Source organism: Pyxicephalus adspersus, chromosome Z, assembly GCF_032062135.1.
Source record: "Pyxicephalus adspersus chromosome Z, UCB_Pads_2.0, whole genome shotgun sequence".
Classification (NCBI taxonomy): domain Eukaryota; kingdom Metazoa; phylum Chordata; class Amphibia; order Anura; family Pyxicephalidae; genus Pyxicephalus; species Pyxicephalus adspersus.
This window is the reverse complement of record NC_092871.1, coordinates 25,741,157-25,762,742: the sequence shown is the minus strand read 5'-3', so window position 1 is coordinate 25,762,742 and position 21,586 is coordinate 25,741,157. Positions and strand designations below refer to the sequence as shown.

General features: G+C 35.9%; 1 protein-coding gene across 7 annotated transcripts in view; it reads left to right on the top strand.

Moving 5' to 3' along the window:
• The window catches only part of MBNL3 (muscleblind like splicing regulator 3), a 112,684-nt gene extending 92,811 nt beyond the window's left edge, over positions 1 to 19,873 (top strand). For 4 of the 7 annotated variants that reach the window (XM_072431471.1, XM_072431464.1, XM_072431465.1 and 1 more), the window contains one exon: positions 1,606 to 1,752. In XM_072431471.1, the coding sequence (XP_072287572.1) occupies positions 1,606 to 1,618 (13 nt within the window). In that variant the 3' untranslated portion in view covers positions 1,619 to 1,752. Of the gene's footprint in view, positions 1 to 1,605 lie in introns of all 7 variants that reach the window. The other 3 variants (XM_072431467.1, XM_072431468.1, XM_072431472.1) reach the window with 3 other exon arrangements.
• The last annotated feature ends 1,713 nt before the right edge of the window (positions 19,874 to 21,586 follow it).

The following is a 21,586-nucleotide window of genomic DNA, read 5'->3' as shown; positions in this document are numbered from 1 at the left end:
ACACCTAGGATCTGATTTATTAAAGCTCCCCAAGATTGGTGACGATGCATTATCATGGTGAACTTGGGTGGTCTTGCAAATCTGGAATGGAATGAAAACATTTGCCAAGTAGCAAATTATTTTTAAGAAATCAGATCCAGGTTTGCTGGATCACCCAGGTTCTCCCATGATAATCTTCCTTCACCGATCTTGGGGAGCTGTAAAAAAAATCAGACCCAAAGGCCCTGATTTAATAAAGCTCTCCAAGGCTGGAGAGAATACACTTTCATCAGTGAAGCTGGGAGATCCAGCAAACATGGCATGGATTTCTTCAAAGTAATTTGCTTTTTGCTACCAAATGTTTAGAATCCTGAACCAGATCCATTCCAGGTTGCTGGATCAGCCAGCTTCACTGATCAATATGTATTCTCTCCAGCCTTGGAGAGCTTTAATAAATCAGGCCCTTTGTCTATGGCCACCAAAAGGCAATGTAGATAATTTTAGGGGAATGAATAGGCTGCCATCATTGTATGTATTATGCAGTTTCTGGTGGCAAGATTTTGTAATAAATATAAAATAAATAAATAAAACAATCTATAGAAGAGTTATATGGGTGGAGATATATTGTATTAGACACCTTGTCAAATACCCCAAGACACACCCAGTTTGCATGGTTCAGAACTTTTATACACCATTGTTCTGCCCTATAAAAAAAGCCTACAAAACAAATTCCAGAAACTTTATTACAACCCTTTAAACTGTAATGAAGGTGAAATGTTGTCATAGCAACACTGACAAAATTTAATTACACCACTCAAATCTAACCAAGAATTACAGGTTCAGTGGCAGCTGTATTCTGTAGACCTATGTTTTAAATATATCATTTTATTAACTACTTGATATCATTGTTGCCACAATAAGACTTTGCTTTACACCTATAATGTTTCCTGCTGCTTGAATATAACACATAGCCATCAAACTGTTTTACCTTCTAATGGATTTGCATTCTTTCTATCTATCCATTCCCTAAATGTACACAGCCCCCCTTACATAGCAAAGACAGTTGGATTACACTAATTACAGCAAAGAGATGCCGATCTCATCCCCAGCATGCTGACTGAACAGTGAAGGAGAAGCATTGCACTGATTATGCTGCCCCTCTGTTTGCTGTCTTTCTCCTACTATCAGCAAGATCCTTAATAACATATTTTCATGCAGCACACCTGTTCCTCCCAATCAATGCGCTGTTGCAGGGGGATTTCAAGAGACTGCTATCATGTCCAGTTTAGGTACTTACGTCAGTTGCATTAATCAAAAAACACATTTTTTATTTATTAAAGACTACATAGCTGCATTTTTTCCTTATAAGTCAGGAAATCAGCTTTACCCTTTAATATAATGGATTCATTATATGTAAATTACCAGAATGGAAGCCACAGAGGTACTTTTATAAAATAAAGGATAATTATTTAATGGGCCAAAGTAAATAAAGTTCACAAAATATTTAATGAAAATGATAAGTAAAACTAATGTATAGATAAATTATACCTTCTATCTTGATATCTAGTATTCTTTACATAGTTCTGCCTGCTAACACCTATTTTTTGTTCTCTTTTTCCTCTCTAGTAGACCATGTTGAAATTCTGAACAGCAGAATTGTGGAATATCAGAATCTCTCCGTGGGAAGTTACACATGGCCTTTCTGTAAATACCCATTACTGGCGTCCTCCACCACCTCGACAGTAAGCCTGCTGCAGTCTACATGTTAACCAAAAGAAAAAAAAATTACACGGGAATGTCTGAAAACCGCACTATGAAAAAAAAAATATATGAAACCATAAAAAAGGAAACACTGCTCTATGGAAGCAGATACACACGTAGGATATTATACTAGACTATTGTAACACATTTACTTTTAACACATTTAACCATTCAGCATGTGCCGCATTAAATGAGTATACAATGCGGACACTCCTTTTACTGCATAATATTGATGGAATCACAATTTAAAGTGTTATCTTAACTGTTTTTTTTTGTTTTTTTTTGTTTACATCGTAGTCCTTCGTTTTTATGTGTGTACCATTTATACTCAGTATACTGAAGACCATCTTCTTCATTGTGATTTAAAACATACATTGTTGTTTTGTTATGTTCTTAGTATTATGCCAAACTGAGACAAAGTGGTTCCGAATTAGGCTCATCAGAGTTTTTTTAAATGAGTTGTATGATAGTTTGATGTCTTTTACATTTTTTTGGTTTCCTCTTAAACTATCACTATGGCCTTCATGTAAAAATGCAAAGAGAAATGTACAAAGTGGAGTAATCCTTGCAACCAAAAGACGCCTCTTCTGACTTCTTTAAGTTTATTTGTTGCCAAGGATTACTGCCTGTTATTACTCTTTGCACTAAAAAAAAAACTCATTGTCTGTAAATGGAATAGAATCCAATGTAATATGCATCATAGTTCTGATGAACTGCAGCACTTATTTTAAACAAATTGCCAGGAATGTATAAAGGCTAAATGCACCTTTCCTGAGATAGATTACAATCTAAAATTGCAGTGTAGTTTTAGAAAATCTTGTCTGGTATTTGCAAATGACTAAAATTATGCTCTAGCCATTGGTCATATAAAAATGTGACTCAAAACATAATCATGTTCAACATGGCAGTGAAAAAGGCAGCAATGGTGATCTTTCAATTGACTCAACAACTAATCTGAATTGTGGCTTTCATTGCTCTTTGGACTGTCATAAAAAATCCTGCATATCCCCTAATAATCGCTCCACTGTAGATGCCAGTCCATATTAGGGTGAAAGTCTCTTGTGATTATTTATTATCCATTTGAATGCCAAACAACCTGGTGGGAAGGCAGGTATAGGTGCCTTTGTAGAAGCCCTCAACCTTGAATTTTAAATGTTTTGCATACGTTTGTGAGAGAACATTTCTAAGGTTTTTAGGTCTATTTTTCCCAGCAGGAAAAATAAGGAAAACTTTTACTATATGAAAATGTGTTGATTTAAAATGCCGGCTGGCAGTTCACATTACAAACTTCTCCGGTTATTTTCACCATTTCGCAGTGCTACGGAGAATGGCATATAATAGGCAACCAGGCAGGGTGAGAATATTTCACAGAAAATCAATGCATTTCTGTATACTTCTTAATGGACAGAACATTTGTATTTTCTTCCCTGCATGCAAAATTAGATGATTTTCAAAATTTGTATTCTAAAAAAAATTGAGGGAAACAAGTACAAGGCCATCGTAACATAATATTGAAGCCAAAGGTAAAAAGCTATTTAAATCATATGGTGTGGCCAGTAGGAAGGGGCAAAGAGTAGTAAGCTACCTAGCATCCAAAAAAAGACCGGACCTCTTTTCCATTCATATGTTTTGCACGTTAACAAGATCTTTCACAGATCTTTCAACAAGATCTTGCACCTGCCCTAAATTCTGAATAACCCCAGAATCCTATCAAATTATTGTTATATACAAGATGCATTTAACTAAAATGGCCTTGTAGTTGTTGCCCACAATAAACAAGAATGTTTTCATCTTCAGCAAAATCTATATGGTTCCTTTTTTTTAAAAACCTTTACTTTTTCCATTTTCTTTCAGTACCCAAATCAGAATATAGAACACAAATACAATATGAATACCATCCCTAAATTGTAAGGACTTGCAAAGCAGTATTCACTGTCCTAATATTGTACTGAAGAATGTGAAACGATAGTTATTTAGCTAAATCATGTTCTTAACATTTTAACATAAAAATCTATTATGCATTTTAAAGCACTCTCCTATCCCTAATTTCAATGGATACGCATCATACATTATGAATAATATTTTAGCACTTATTCTAATATTTGCATACCAAGGTACTAGAAGTGATAGAAATAACATAATTGGGCTTCATGAACATTGGGTATTTTTGTAGGTGAAGTATAGAGGGTAGAAGTGATGATTGTATCTTTTGTGTTCTAATTAGTTAGAGGGTCAGTAAACCTGGAATACAGATACAAAACTTTTTATCTGCACAAAACAATTTACATTTTCGCCCTGAGACTAGCCATGGGTTAGAAGATGTCAGACCAATATGTATAGTATGAAGGGACCCCGCAAGAGGTACACAAATCAGCCAAAGTCTTTTTTATTCTTTCTAAGAGAAAGATTGTCACACATTTCCTTTATATATAAACACACACACATATATATATATATATATATATATATATACATATATATATGTGGTTTGAGTATTTTGTGGCATCCATTTTGTAACAGGTTTACTGGCCCTTTTTATATATTGACTCTCAGAGGTTGATTTACTAAATGAATGTGGACAGTTTTCATAGCAAAATGAAATATCTTCTTGCGAGGCATATATCACTTTCACTAAGGGGTAGTTCTGTTGACTCTTAACTGTGCATGTGATTTGGTGTTCATTGCATAGTGAACCCCCCCCCTCCCCCCCTTCACTAAATTTGGTGAAATATCCCTTGCAAGGTGATAATTCTCATTCCTTAGTGAACAACTTATATCCCCTTAGTAAATCAACTATATAGAGTCTTGTTCAAAAAGGAGTGCTAATTCTACTTAGGCACAACATTTCCACTGCAATACTCGTGGCTTTTTTTGGCTCTGCAAACACTTCCATTTCCAAACAAATAATACTATGTACAAGACTATACAGAGATAAAAATGTGTATCATATTAACTTTTGATCTTACTCTAATTCTTAATAGCTCCTAGACAGAAAAATTAGCACTCTTTATTGAATAAAGTTGATAAACTTTCATAAAGCTCATTGCAGATGTCCCTTCTTACTTCAGCTCATGAGCCATAGTAAACAGCGCTGAAAAAACCCCCAAAACACTCAATGGCTTTGGGACCCTTCGAAGATCAACATCCAGATAGAAGGTGTGGGGAGCTCTGTTAAATCTAATGAATAATGGCTTGGTAGCTGAATATGCTTTGTAGATATTCAAAGGATTCTTCCCTGTAAAAACAATGTTTATATCCTTAACCTGTTGTCATTTTCTGCGTAACATAAGAACAATCATAATTGTTTCACGTAAATAGCTTTAAGAACCTGATGTTGCACTTAAATAGAAAGAGAGTTGTTCCAACCACTTTGGCTCCTGTTTTTCAAAATGCTGCCACAAAATGTGGACAAACTAAAGCTATTTGCATTCTCTGAATGATCTTTGCACAGTGCGCGAGTGCCTCAACAGTGAGAAATGTGATTGAAGCAAATCAGATAAATGTACATGGTATATGGCTTTATGAAACGAAATGACGTTGGAACTGTCAGTGCTAAATAGTTCGACTTTTATTTTGTATGTTCTGACACCTTATCGTAATTCCTTTTTGTATGTATATATCTATACATATATTTTAAACATCCGTTAGGGATGTATATGGAATGTAAACTTTGGGGCTAATTCTGTCAATCCATTTCGTGGTCATTTCTTTCCAATTTCAGTGAATGGGAGTATTAGATTTAATAAATTAAAAAAAAAAGAACAATCAGATCCTAACTAGCCCTACAAATCCTATTGAATAAACAGGCTGGTCTGCAAAAAAACACATAACCTCCACCAAGGGGTGTGAGATGTCTGATCTTTTACCTGAAATCAGTCATGCTTAAACAGACAGGTTGTATGGGAAAATGCTTCTATAGATACTCCTTGACCTAATTTTGTATATATGGCAGCACCTTCTTTATCAACCAGTCTGTCTTAGCATGGTTGGTTACAGATAAGGGCTCACTCACACATCATTTAGCTCCTATCTTCCTAGTGGAAGTCTATGAGCTATCTTAACTTTTTTAGGTTGAGGTCAAAAAAAGCAAAGGTATAATCCAAAACAGCTAATCAAATTCCAAATGTCATTATGCTAGTTAATTTTTAAGATTAAAGGAAAGATCTGATTAGTTCATATAGGAAACATCGTAACATGCCTCCGCTTAAACTGAATTATTGCTAAAATCTGTTGGTTGCTCTCATGTATAGAACATATGTGCTCTTTACTTAATGTTGACAAAAAGCACCTTTTAAACCCCATTGAAATAAGCTGTTTGTATGAAGTTATTTCATACAGTCCACTATTATTCACCTGTTTATATGTGTTGTAAACGGAGTCTTGCTCCAATCATAAAAGGTGTTTTTCACCATGCAAATGCATTTTAAATGTATGTACAAAAACATGCCAGCCAGATAAGTGGTTACAATAATACAAATGCTAGTTTAATTATCTTAAAAATAACATTTCATTCAGGTTAGGTTGACTATGGTTAAATTTCATCCTAATTATGTGTATTAGTCACCAGGTTGTATCAGTTTTATTCACCATACCTGTAAGCTTGATTTTTTATTATTAAGACTGGGGTTGTGTTTGGGACTGCAAACCAAACCCATATGGTGCCTTTCAGCTGTTTAGAGGCTACAAAAATCCAGCAAACTGTTTCGTCTTTGGCTGGCAGGGCATGATGGGAATTATCTTTTCTAAGCAGTTAAAGGCCTAATTATTTCCAGCTCTTAACCTAATGTATTGAAAAGTTATACCACAGTAACTGTTATGTATGTAAAGTTAAATAGATGATAAAGCAGAGCAGTGACAGGCAATGCCTAAATGCATAGTCATTGTTCACTAATACCTACCAGATATTTTGTACAACAGGCTGCAGGCAAGTGATACCCTGGGCAGTTCATAGTAAGAAACCAGGCTATAAAGATTCTTATGTACGTTAAATGATCAGGCCCAGTCTGGGCATTTATGGGCACTTTATGACCTCTTGACATAACTACCGGTCCATCAGCTTTACAGGAAGAACCCACAGGTGGGGAAAAATTCAATCCACTATTCTGATGAGATGAGGCTGGTGTTGTGTGTGTCTTAATGGTGCGTAAACATGAATACGGAACGTTCCTATTTATGCACCACCCATTTCAAAGAACAGTCTGTGGCTTACTCTCCTGTTCATGTGCACCTTAAGTTTCGCCATAGATGGACAGACTTCTACCAAGAATGACATGCCCATATGCCCTATGTTAAAAAAATAAAAAATAAAAAAAAAATCATTACATTTCCAGCACACCAAAAAAATCTTCTGTGTAATAACAATCATCTGTAATTCTTAGAAGTATTCATTAATGTTCTGTACAGGGACGTCTGTTGCATTTATCTGGTTGTGAGTAGACCACCTTCTTTTTATCACCATGGCATGTATGGCTATTTGTAGGCTATTAGAAACAAATATCAAAGTGGTTCTTGTTGAGGGGGAAAAAACACAAATATATATAGAAAAAAAAACCTCTACATACAAGTACCTACAAAACTCAAACCACCAGCTGAAGTGTATACCACAGCAGCTTGATTGTAAACCTAGAACAGTTTTTTCTACATACAGTAGATACAATGATAATAACATTACACTTATTTCATCATTTGAAATACCACCACTGTCCTAGAGATTTATATATAAGCTATACATTGTCCCCTTAGTTTCGAAATTTCATGTCATCTTTATTCAACTGAATTTATAAAATCCTAAATAAATTCTATAGCAAATTAACCATTTTTACCCCTAAGATATTAAAGTGCTGTTATACATGTGTATTCCAATTAACCGAGGAATCAAAAGTCATTTAAAAGTAGCACTGTAAATACGTGTTGTGCAATGGCTGAAATACTCTGTTTTAACAAATAATGTCGGCAGACTCTAAATGTCTTAGTAATCTTAGTTTTTTCTTTTCTTTATTTTCTCAGTCACATAATCAGTGACTCTAAAAACATTCATTGGTTTTCAGATGCTGTGCTATGTCTACAAAAAAATTAAATAAAAAAAAAAAATTAAGAAAATTATAAATGGAAAGCACATGGCTTTCATGTTAAAGTGCACCTCTAACCTATGTGGCCTACCAAGTTAGTAGAATTTAGTGATGTGGCTGATACCATGGGGCTTGTTCACTACACTGCATTTATTAGAAACTAATAACACCTTTGTATATACAGAGCCTGACTATATAAACTGATTGCAATGGATTATTGGCTCACAGTATATAGTGTAGTAAATGGATGACAGTATAGGTTAATACGAAATCTAAAATATGGGTGTCATTACTCATGGATGTTTGGTGGCAAGACAAAATGTTTGGATGTGAGAGGGGTTAGATAGTACTGAAGGATCCAACAGAAAGCTGTTCAGCAGTAGATTGTCCTTTTAACAACTGGTATTTTGTGTTTCATATGGTGAAAAATCTACAATGTTGTGTCTTTTTCACATATCGCATGCAGGGGTCCGCTGCTCACTTCACCACTTCCTGGTTGAGTGCACTTCTGTTCATGGTAAAGTCCAGCGTCTGTTTGGGACTACATGTCTCATAATATAGTGCGCATGTATCCAATGAAACTCGGCACAGTTCACAGTAGGCAGTATTAAGAAAGAGGAATAAAAAAGTAGGCCTGAAGGTAGGAAAGAACACTTTCTGCAGTGAGCTGAGAGTGGGTGGTTATTATTGGTGCCACTTTAAAATGGGAAGCAGGAATGAGAATTATTTTGAAGCAAAGTGTAGGACGTATCAGCACTTGCTTCGTTGGCTGTGGCTACCTCCCTAGTGCCATGCAGGCATGGAGCTTGAGCGTAGCCACTGTTGACCAGGAAGTGTTAGTAAGCCGTTAATTTTTTTAGGCTCCTGACAATATCAGGTGAATCATTTATACCAAACTACTATTGTAGTAAGCTCCTAGACGTATTTGTTTTTCCTCTGAAGATTTGGATGTACTTTAAGCCCATACTTTAAATGTAAATTCAGCTTTAGTTGACTGCACCTTGACTCTGTGGGGCCACCATAAAACAGTAAATCCACCTTAGAGTTACCTTGAGAAGGTAATTTCTACAATGCCATTGTTTATGCACCTTTTAATCTTAGTTTTAGATGAGAAAATGGTCAAAAGAAACCTTAAGGAGTCAATAGTGACAGCTCATGACCCATCTAGATTTAATAGACCTTAGTGTGCATGCCATTTAATATAAAATACTGCATGCTTTTATTTAATCATGTTTTTATTGCAACATAGTAAAAGACACACAAGGGAAAGAGACTTTCACCATATGAAACATCATCTAAACCACTGTTTATCCTATCCCACGCTAAAGCACAAGTGTGAACAAGCCCTTAGGCTTCAGTAGTTGTATAGGCTGCATCATTATTATCTCAGCCTGGAATATGGCTGACTATAGTATGGTGTCACAATAGGTACACTTTAAGAAACCTATGCTTTTTGTTTTTTTTGTTTATATTCTGTTTTATTTATCCAAAGTTGTTTCTGTTAGTCCATTTCTATCAGCCTTATGCAAATAATATGCAAGAATGCTGAAATTTGGATATAACGGGTCTCTAGGAGGGAAAGTTCGTATTCTTAACTTGTTTGTTAGATTTTAAGATATTTTTTTCTGAATGATAATGTAATTAGATGTAAGGGAGTGAATGAAAAAAATAGAAAATAACAAAAAAAGTAAGTACAGTGTTCTTTTTTTTTATTTGTGAAATATGATTTCATATTCAGCCATGGTATTCATTTTTTTTAGTTTATAAACTGATTTCTACTTGCACCAATATTTTAGTGTAGTCTGTAATAAAAAAAAATACTAGCAGAGAGACGAGTTAATAAACTGGAGTCTTTAAATAAAAAAATCTTTACTAATTTTTTTTTTTTAAAGTTATACATTTTTGCTATTAAACTTTCACAGGATAATTCTGATTTTTTTTTAATAATTGTTTTGACTGAGGTTAGCATGTTTGGCGCAAATTTTTTGAAGTGTTAGAGAATATAAACTTTGGTTTTCAAAAATTTTTGCCTCTTCAGCAAAGATTCTATTTAATTTACATCTCTGTCTGAACTTACATTTTTATGTCACCAGCTAATTTACATATTTTTTACATTCTAGGATATTTTTTTAGAAGATCTTATGACCTACAGATAGGCATATGTCAGGCTAGAGATAACAAAAAGCCTCTGCAGTCTCCTCTATAAATGATACTAAAAAAAAATTCATATTGATAGAATTTATGTAATCAAAATTCAAGGGAAGAACAATTCAAACAGACTCCTGCTAGCCACAAAAGTATGTATAAATGATCAAAATACTTTGGAACTCACTCAGATAATACCAAAAGCAGTCCGAAATTCACTCTTTATGTAGCATAAGTATCACAGTACTCCTCATTAAAGGTCGAAACACATTGGTAACTCACTGCAGATGGTTGTACAGCAGCAGATGGATTTATATCCCCAGCCATGATTTACTTTACCCAGGATTGAGGTTATCCACAGAGGGGATTTTACAGCTCTGTACTATATTATTTTCCTCTCCGGGAGGAATATTGTGATAATTATACTACATACAAAGTATATTTCTGGCTCTGAACGATGGTGTTATCATCCGAGTGTAGTATGACTATTTATGGATACTGTTGCTGCCATTAGGAGATTTTATTATGTACCTTCTCTAATTTTGATTACATATTCATTCATTCCATCCATATGTATGGAGGTGTTGATAATTATATTTTGTTTACCAAGTGGAATTTTCAAATCTCCCTTTTCTAAGGATTATTGGCTCCATTTAGCAGGGGAGTTACAACAGACCTTGTATTATCATCTCGTTAAAAATTCACTACTCTATGGTGTATGATTTAAGAATCCATATCCCATCCAAACTTTTAATCTAGATATTGTACATTGATTTATTTCATATTTATGTACAGCCTAGACTGTGGTGCAATGGTTAGCATTTCAGATTCACAGCTGGATAGAGTCCAGACTAACAATGGAGAGTTCTTGCACATCACTATAAATTTAGACGAGTTCTCCAAATCCTGAATACCCTGATTTCACTAGAGACAGGTTTCCTCCTGCAAGGCAGTTTTGCTATGTACAAAACATTCTGATTCTAACATGAAATGAGATTATTATCCCCCTGGACTAAGCTAAGGAAATAATTCCCAGCACTGCATAATAATAAACCACCTATCGGATATCAATCCAACTTGATGGATTGACTGGATATGGGCACCAATGAAAATAATCTGCTTATTCATCCTAGAACCTTATTATGCCTGAATTATTCATTCTATAAAACTGACACATGCTGATTTTTTTCTTATTCCACTTTTCTTTGCTAAATATAATCATAAACACCACCTTTAGATACTTTAACTAGAACCAGCTGCTCTTTAGGGGCACATTTAAACAGGCACCAGCATTTACCACTTGTGACTAAGGCTCACTAAAACCATAGCTGTCCACCTGTCACTGTAAATGTGCATTTAGGGCGAGTGCCAGGCAGGATTTGGTGTCATAAAGCCTTGTGATCAGCTGTAGCTGGCATCAGTGCTGATATATGTGAATTTGTGGTATCAGTTACATACGGCTATGAAAAGCAAATTCATGTACATGTATGAAGACCAGTTCTTATTAAAAAACGTTTCCTTTTACTTTAGTTTAGTTAGGGATTTCAAACCTATATTCTATGGAGAACCTAAAGCTGTGTGGAGTCTAGGCTTGTAGAAATAGGTTATGCTGGGAATTGTTGATTCTCATAGAACAGTCTCATCCGTTATCATTTGCTGCTTCACACAGCCTTTAGTTCTTCTGTGAAAAGTATGGAGCTGAGTGACTTATTAAAGAGCCTTCCCTTTTGATCAAATTAGGATTTTTTTTTTTGAAAGTCTTAAAAAACTTTGTCACTACAGGTTAAAAAAAGTCACACCTGTAAAATAGGAGGACATTGTACCCAATGTTTCGGTGACCTGTGTCCTAAAATGCTGCCGCAGTGCAACCCACAGACCCTTTTGATTGTGTAAATACAACTAACCCCGCTCATGAAGTGGTTCCTTCTGCTACTTCATGTGATTTGTACATTTTTACATGTATGGGCAATTGGAAGGAACCAATGCATGCGGTGGAACAGATATTCAACTCATTCCATCGGTTTTGTGGCAGCACCTCAAGACGCAAGCCGCATAAAAGGTACATGTATTTCTTCCTTTACTGTTTTATATGTCATTATCCTACTGTAATGACAAGGTCACTTTGAGAGGGACTCAAAACAAAATGTAAGTTTCCTGGGGATCTTTTTTTAAAATACAGATATACATGGTTGAGATACATTTGCACTGAGGCAATATACTTTGAAAATGAGTTAAAACATGTCAGTATTGCTTGACAGAGTAAACACAACCTGTTGAAAACCAAAAATAATATTTTTGAACACTGAAATCGGAAGCCTATAGACAAAACAGAATAGCATGAGAGATGTCTATTTATGAAAATGTTGATTTTCAGAAATCGATATATGACTATCTAGGCATAGTTGCTACGGGTTGTGCTAACAAAGATGTGTTCCAATTTCGGGAATCAGGCTGTTCTGTTTTCTTCAGCACAGACTGGTAATCAGGTCAATCGTTTTATCTGTTTAATGTAAATATAAAGATATATATTAAATATACAACTGCATTACTGTTTGGTCATGAGTTAGATGATTCATATCACATCCATTCTGTATCATGGAATTTCTGTTTCATTATATTCAGTTTGAAGATATTTATAGTTACTAATGAGTTTGAAGGACTGAATGACTTTAAAACGTATATATCAAACTCCATTTAGTTGAATTACCATGTCCACAATAGGCATGAAGTGGATTACTTATACTAGATCATATACAGTTTAAGAATAAGATCATCCTAAATTCCTACAATCATAGATTAATTATGAAAATTATATTAAGTTGTTGCTGTAGCAACAAGTCTACAACATGGCTACCTTTTCAAGATACATTATTTTTGACATTTTCACATGTAAATTAAATGAAGTGTATCCGTATGAGCTTGATAACGGTACAGTTTGATACTGTCAAAATAAAAAAAAATATTTTCTTTTTAATTATATTACATTTAAAACTAGATTTTTGATCCAATTTCCACTCAAAAAGTCTCAGTTTTAGGTGTACACCAATATATTCCGAAGAGTACCCATTGGACTGTTTGTGGCTCTCCTTAAATCCAATGCAGTGTTGGCTGGTGTTCCAGAAGTCTCCTTTGGAATTCCCTATTGGTCCCTGTTTCGCAGTTTAACTAACAAGCTCAGTGTTTAACCCAGAAAATTTTTCAAGCCGGGTGGATAGAAGCTGTAGGCGGGTGGTGGCCCCTGTATTGTGACCCTAATTTTCAGTAACCACCCAAAAACTGCTGGGTGGTTAATGAAAAGAGCCAGGTGGTACGCCTGGTTAAAAGGGGTTGGAGAGAACACTGAAGCTTGCAAAGCCTGAAAACAAGCGTTAAGCTTATGATTGTTGAGGGATGGGGAATTACAATACTGGGAGTCCTGGGAATCTTTGAATGGTCAATGGGTGCTTCAAATTTATAGATATTCAACCACAACTAAAATATGTGTTTGGATAAATTAGCCTTTATTGTTATTATTCAAGAGGTTGTTCTTGTCACTGTAGATATACTTAGGCTCTGATTCATCAGCAGTTGTTGAAGTTGGGTCTGTATGACTTGTTGGCTTATTCTACTACAACCCCCCTGCTTCACTCAAATGCAAGTAGCTCTGGATTGCCTGTGTTGCTGACATAAACACAATGCAACATGAATATTTTGAATTCTATATTCCTGTTGCATAGATTTTTAAAGGACAAAGAAAAAAACTGCAAATCTTCTTTTTGACTAGATCTATTGGAACTCCCATAGCAACTGGAGTCTAGTAATAATATACAGTTGTTCTCATTAAGAGCCATTGCATGTTAAAGTTGTACAAGATTTCACTAGCAGATCCAGCTGGTCACGTTCTATCTTAGTGATTTGCCATATGTAATTCTAGTCGCCTAAGCAAATAGGATTTACTTTTATTTTCTTTTATTGACCTATATTGATAACACAACTAGACTGCTGCTTGAGTGAAGCAGGATTAGGGCCATCTTTGTTTTAGGATATTGATTGAAATGTTCTTTACTATGAGAAGTTGTTGCAATTACTCATTGTGGAAATAGTTTGAATGGAACCCTGATGAATCTAAAGGGCTTCTGCAGCTTTCATAATTGTATTGACCTTCATATCCCATCCCTGTCCTTGGTGCTGTATTTCTGTAACTCCAGGAAAGGTATAAATGTTTCAATGTGATTTCCCAGTTATGTTGTTTTGTGTTGTGTTGAACAGGCACCAAAGAAGTCAGGTTTAAAGAAAACTTTTGTTGTGTGGTCATGGTTATTCCACAGTATTTGAAGAATAGAGTGTGGGGGCAACTTTTTAACAGGCCTTAAATCCATTTCATGTCATTTGCTCATAAATCCATTTAGTCACTTTGAAAACTAGTTCAGCCTACAAAATGATAATAAAAAGATTTACATTAAAAACTGCTGGGATATTTTAGTACTAATTTATATAAGCAGTCTGTAAAATAGTGCGGAATGACCTTTTAGCTGCATTTCATGTTAAGGATTTCCCTTTCCATTTCTGCTCAATCATTGCTGTAGTTTAGTATGTTCACGAATGACATTTGCTCTGTCTTATAGTCAAGGCTACTCCACCTTCTACTTGTAGAGGAACTCCAGGTCCTGGTGTGCTCTGAAAACCTCTAGTTGATGGAGAATTTCTAAGTTGTGTTTGAAAAGCAGTTGGAGAGCCTCTGGTTAGGCTACCTATGGCTAGCCTTGGAAGGCTGTTTAATGCATGTGACTCTGGAGAATGTTACCCATGTTATCATATAAATGAGAGGCTTTATTTTATCACACGGTGCAAGGTTCAGTAATGAGTACTTACACAGAAGTCTGGATAGTGAATTTTATACTTGTTGCTATAATTCACTCTACATCATTTGCACCATGTAAAAAATAAAGTTCAACAATTCCATTCTGAGAAATATGAGGGAGGTTTTTAAAGGGTACCAGAATCAGGCTATGATTTACGTTGTTAGACATAACATTATTATTGGACCTACAATAGTACATAAACATAATGTCAGGAACCATAGACCGAATAGGAGCAATGAATGCCTGAGATCAGATGACAACTGGGGCAAACATGAGCAAATGGGGATAGCATGCCGCTTTTCCTAGGGAAAGAATCAGCAAACTCTTTGCTGTTTGAAAGCTAAATTACAATTTGAACAATGCAATTAGGTGGGGTCAACCACACTCCCTTTGTAAGCAGATGCAGGTCCCTTGCCCTGCTTTTTGTATTTACTCGGGGGATTAAGATTTGACCTTTTGGATATACACAGCCATCAATTGTTCTATGTCATTGGTGAAGATGCAATACCAGGATTCATATACATGTGGTACTGCATTAGAGTGAAAATGGGGTGTGTGTGTGTGCATTACCACATAGCGGGGTCAAATTTTAATTTTGTAAAAAAAACACACACACACCTTTAACGCCATTTACCATGATGCCTCATTCTGGTTATCCTAAAAGATGTAAAGCACCAGCTATACTATTTGTGCATGATCCCGAACAATTGCAATCGGTCTTTGGTTACTCTTGGGGATGATGAGGAATGTATTATTTCTATTATGTACTGCAATCACTTGTCCATACTCAGTGTGAGGGAAGCGATGGTCTTTTTATTTTTTATTTTATCCCTGAACATGATATGCTGCTTCAACAGTGTTGAAGATACAATATGCTGCAGTTAAACTGATTCAGTTAGTGTACGAATGTGTGAGACACACCTTTTTTGCACTTATGTACATAGTCCAAGAATGGAAAAAAAAATATAAAAATGTAAAAAAATGAACTTGGAACATATTTTGAATATAAAAGTCCATAAAAAACACAGGAAAAGTTTGTAAATGAGATAGGTATAAATAAGGCTTTGAAGAGAAGGCATTTTGCTATAAAAACTTTAAAAAAAACCTCAAAAAGCATGTTGTTGCTTTGCTGTTGCAAAAAGCTTTGTAGGTTGCCATAGCTTAATATGCAGCACCCGGTAAACTTCAATTTGCAGCACAAAACATGCTGTGAAAACGATCTTCTTTTTATGGAGAATAAAGCATATTAACGTTGTCAAGTGCTGTCTGCTTAAGTCAAAGCTTTGATCTTCTGTGTTTAAAACAAAAAAAAATACTTAAAATATTAAGTGAGAGACAAGAGGCTTATTTAAAGTAGAGCTCCGGGCCAATGGCAAACTACAGAGAAATAATGATTTATTTTAACCATTCTTGGGATTGACAAATCTCATCACATCGTACACCCAGATGACTTTGCCATGTCCTGGTTAGGCTGTACAGGTTCTGGCATCTGCTGCCTGCTCATTGGACAATCAAACAGCAATTCATACGCCAGTTTATTGTCCTGTGACACAGGAAGCTGCAAAGATACCGTTGATGATAGTGGTGCCACCTGCCTTGCTATGCTGTGTAGGGTATGTGAATCACAAGGTCATCTGCAAGCCTTGCCAATCCATACGCATTCTTTAATGCCTTCATTTAGCATCAGACTAAATGCTTGAACCATCTGAAAAAGTGAGCTTACTATTATTTTGCAGCATGCAGAGGAGCCGATCCGTTATTAACCAATCTGAGCGAAAAAATGAATGGGGCCCCCTAGAGGACAAAGTACAAAGTTTTTCCAGTCTTGCATCCACATTGAAATGAATTACTCTTTATATAAACTTAAGATCTCTGCTCTGTAATAAGACAGCTCCATCTCCATAATAGGGAAATCTTTTTCACTTTATGTTTGTTTCAAAATGTGAAAGAGCAGACAAGTGAAGACCGTTGGTAAGCTTTTGATTGATGCTGCTACATTATCAAAAAAAGGAAAAGGAATTTGATTGTACATTGTAAATCTTAACATTGTATTTTCATCTTTTATATATTTGTAGTGCAGTATTTTGCTCCTTTCAATACAAATAATGGCCAAATAGGATTAGATGGATAAATGATTTATCAGACTGCACTGCAGCCTTTGGAATATTATGCAGACATGTTTTCCACAAACAAAAGCAATGTCTTCTTGTTGCTTACCCTGTGGGATGTATTTTCAAATGATTTCCCTGTCAATTCAGCCATTCATTCATTAGAAGATTGATTATGACTGCTGTTCACTTTTGATAATTGGCCAGTGGGTGACAGAATGAATCTTGTGTAAGGAGCAATTCATAGGGATTCGAAGGGCTGTGATCAATCCGAAAGCTGAATTGATGGGCGAAAAATGCATAAATACAACCCTAGGGGCACATATTTTGATACAACATATTAACGTGGATACTACTGCTATATACGTCACTACTTACACACCTCTGCTAAATATTGTGCCTATTAGTCTACCTAGACATTTCCCAATACAGCCAGGAGCATTCATGTTAATGAGCACTACAAAATCTATGCAAATTGCTTTTATTTAAAAAATGTTTTAATGTTTAATTTTTATGTTTTTGACATAAATTATTATTTTTTTCCATAAAAATAACCACACATGGCAATTCATTTCCTGGTTAACAATGTGGATTTACATAGAATCAAAGCCTTTTCCTAGCACTAGAAATATTCATATTTTGCAGCTGCAAAGGACTGCATTTCCTCCCACATCAATCGACAATCTTTTTGCACTATTTTAATGTATGCATTTAAAGCGGCCCATCTCTCTTCTCCAGCGGTTTTCACTTCTCCTCTTTTAACAGGTAAAATAATGTCCTATTTTGTCTTGAAAGTTGCAGAAACCACATGTATGTGACAGTACAGCTTCATTTAACTTTGCCTTTTTTTGCCACACACACACAAATGACAGAATGAAATAACCTGACACAGAAATTCTACTGTACACAAGAAACAGCTCTAACGAACTGATGGAAGCCATTTTGTTGCCATGGCTCTTTATAGTCTAGCAGATGAGGGGATGAGAATAAAGGTAACACATACTCTATGTTTCTGTAGGTGATGCATTTTAGTATACATGAATGCAGAAAAGAAATCTTGTGATCCAGGTGGTAACATAATGTTTTGAATCTTGTTCTAAAACTTAGATGTGTTGGAGTTTTCTGTAACTCTGTAAAGATGACTACCAAGACTTTGACAGCATACAAGCCCACCAAGCCTATATTGACACCTGCAGTCACTTACAGTAACAGTGTAATTGTAAATGCATAAGCTAGATTCCTAAACAATTAACTCTAGTCAAAAACTTCATGAAATGCATTCAAAATACTTCTAGTGTAACAGTTTTAGCTACCTGGTTGTACAGAAGAACTCGAACTGGGAGTTAAATATAGGCCGCATACAAATATGAGATGAGGAGATGATCTCTGATCAGTTTCCTGCTGCTTTTTCATTGACCTATCAAAAGCTTGAGATCCAGAGAGGACAAAATGTGGTGTCATGTGTCTGGCAGGGTTGCCTAAATCTCATGGCTGAGTTGTTTACCTGGGGATCTCCTTAAGAAAAGTGGTCTTTTATGACCTGAGTAATGGCAGCAGAAACCTTTAGCATACCAAGACCAGAAAAAATGATTGGGCCATGGAGTTAAAGAATTCCATCTTTGGGGCCAATTGTGAGTTTGCCATTCCAGCAAAAGAAGGCTCAGATGAAAACCTAAAGGGATCATTGTCATATCAGTTATGGTAGGAACTAGGGGCAACCCTAATTTACTCTTTAGCTAAATGCATCAGCCAATATCATAGGGGGCAGTCATTTATTAGAAACAACATAGACCCCAGATGATCATTTCTTTTCCTGGTATCATCATTGCATGAATCATAACCTACCATATCCATGCTAGACAGGAATATTAGGCAACATTCATATCATATATATTAGGTAAACCAGCGTATATGTGTTCCCATGGTCAAACTGAGGAACAAAAAGATCTATATATTAGGTCACTGTGGTATTGAGTTATGTGAGACTAGCCTACAGATACTCTTTTCTATCCTCCACTTCTGGTATTTGTAAGAAATGTCAGATATACAGAAGTCCTATGCCTGTGGTGGCACACTTATCTTAAACTGAGAGGGAACAGTAGTTTTCTGCCAAGTATCTAAATGTTATCTGCTGCAATCCCTAATACCCCATAAAGAACTATATTGTATATTGAACCTCAGTCTGTACAAATTACAATTGTCCGATGAGGGGCATCCAATGGCCAGTATAGGAGCCAGGAAGCCTGTATTTCCACAGATCACAAAAGGAAAGAGCTTAGGTTCAGCAGTTATCTATTTCACTATTGGGATCTATCCAGCTTGGTCTACTGATATCTACAGATACTGTACAGACTAAATTATACAATAGATACATGAGTACATTTCATTTATAGGTCAATAGATCAAAGTAGGATATAAAAATATGGTTCTTAGTGGGTTTGTATGTGTGGTCAATCCTTACAGAGCTTTTTTTTTATCTCCAGCACTAAAACATCTTACACTATAAAAGGAGAAGAACATGTTACGGATACAGACACAACAAAGTATTTGGTCTGTTTTTCTTCCACATAGCAAGGCCTGGATCACTTCACTGTCAAAGGCCTAGCTTCTCTTGCAGTGAAACAGTTCTATATGTAACTGCTGCTGCATGCTCACTGTGTACCAGAACAGGCTACTGCGATTACTACCTTACTCTTAATCCACAGCCTTAGATCGTGCTCAGAAGAAAGAATTGTGACAGCTCAGTTTCGTTTATCAACTGTAGAATGTAATAAAATCATTCCCTCAACTGTTACCGACAGGATGTACTTTTTTTTCCACTTTCCTTTTTTTTTTCTTTGCCAGATTATATTGCTGTAGTGCTTGTATGTGCTTTAGAAATGTGCATAATGCTACTCATTTTAGTATGTTACTTCTATATTGTTGTTTATTTTTTGATCTTTTAATAAAGTATATAAAATTCTTGGTTAAACTGCGTTGTGTTTCTTCTGTTGGTTGTTATTATATAAATCATTGTAAAGAAAATGGTTACCTAAACCTAATGGCTAAACGGTAACAGCACCAGGTAAATATAAAGAATTGTGTGTTTAGCTGTATAATGATTCAAGCTGAGCATAACGATTGTTTTAGGAACTGAAGACCTGAGGGCAATGCCATTCCATGAGCAGATCGGTAGGAATTTACAATTTACATTTTTTTGCAAGAAAGGTAATTTAAAAAAGACCTGCACTGTTGAAAAAGTAACCAGCATTACCTATTGACTCTATTTTTGTCCCATCTTGGCTTACCATGTCACACCTTGTTTCCTTGTGGAGGTGGTCATCTTAGAGGCTAATGTGAACTACCTTGGTAAAGATCTAAATGCAGCAAGAGTAAGTACAAAGAAGTAGCAAGAAGCAGAGATTTTCTTGTACTTAGGTACAGCCTAATCTCTAGAACAGTGAGCAGAACAGTAATGTCATCTACAAATCAAACTTCAATTCTCCTAAGACCAGCAGTCAGAAGCATCATTTTCTTGGATGATCTCACACTGCAGATTTTCACACTTCATAGAATTCTTAAACCACTCGGATACCATAGACTAGTTACAGGTTTTCCGAAGCTTGGTGCCCGTAACAGCAACTAATCTAGTGTAACACACTATTAGAGATTTTCTGACTTTACGGTCCCAGGGAAGAGGGGTGGAATCCGCATTTTGTTTGTAGAAATTGGTACTTAAATGCTGCAATTACAAAACAGGTATCTAAATGCCTTTAGGTATTTAGAACACCCAAATTCTGGTTAAAGATCACTTTCCTGCACGATTCTGCCCTTCCATAAAGTAGAACTTGGCTTCAAAGAGTAATTCCTGCTGGTTTAGTTGTCGGGCTGTTCACTGTTCTTCAACTCCCTCTTCTGTCGCAGGACTTAGCATAGATACTTCTACGAAGAGCGCCAAAAATTATTGTGTTCTACATGTCAACACCTTTTACATCTGTAGCACTCATGCCATGGAGCTTGCTGTTAGCCACATGTGGAACTGCCATCGGATGGAAGTGCTACGTTTTCTCCATTTCCCATGCCTCCCCATATAAAAGTCTAGGCAAACCACTGAATACACATGAAAAACACTATAATCATGTATAAGAAAGTAAAACATATATAAGTGCTGTTCAGTCAGCCATATAGTTTGCTTTTTTAGCCCTTCCATTCCTGAGATTTACATTTCCTGAGACATATGAGGTCATCTTTTCTTGTCCGCACATTTCCATGCACCTTCAATGGAAGAGGCTAATACCAAGTCAGGTTCAGGTACATATACTAGCTAAACTTAGAATAACATCTGAAATGTGTATTGGTAGACAGCATTGCCCCTCTGTTACAAATATATCCTTCCTACAAAAGTATTCTTAGTTTTATAAGCTGAAACCTGGTGACCATGTGTATGTAAATGAACTTCTATGAAATTACTATTTCTACTGTTCATGGAGAAAAAAAAAAGGCAGAAACTAGATCAGTGGTCCCCAACCTTTTGGATGTCATGGACCACTAAGTTTACAGACTTTGGACCGCAGACTCCAGAGACACAATCCGCCCACCGCCCTGAGGTACACGGCTCTAGCTGGTGCGCCCCCTGGGTCTTTCTCCTGACCCTGCTGGGGGGTGCACCGGCCAAAGCCGCGTACCACTACAGGTTGGGGACGGC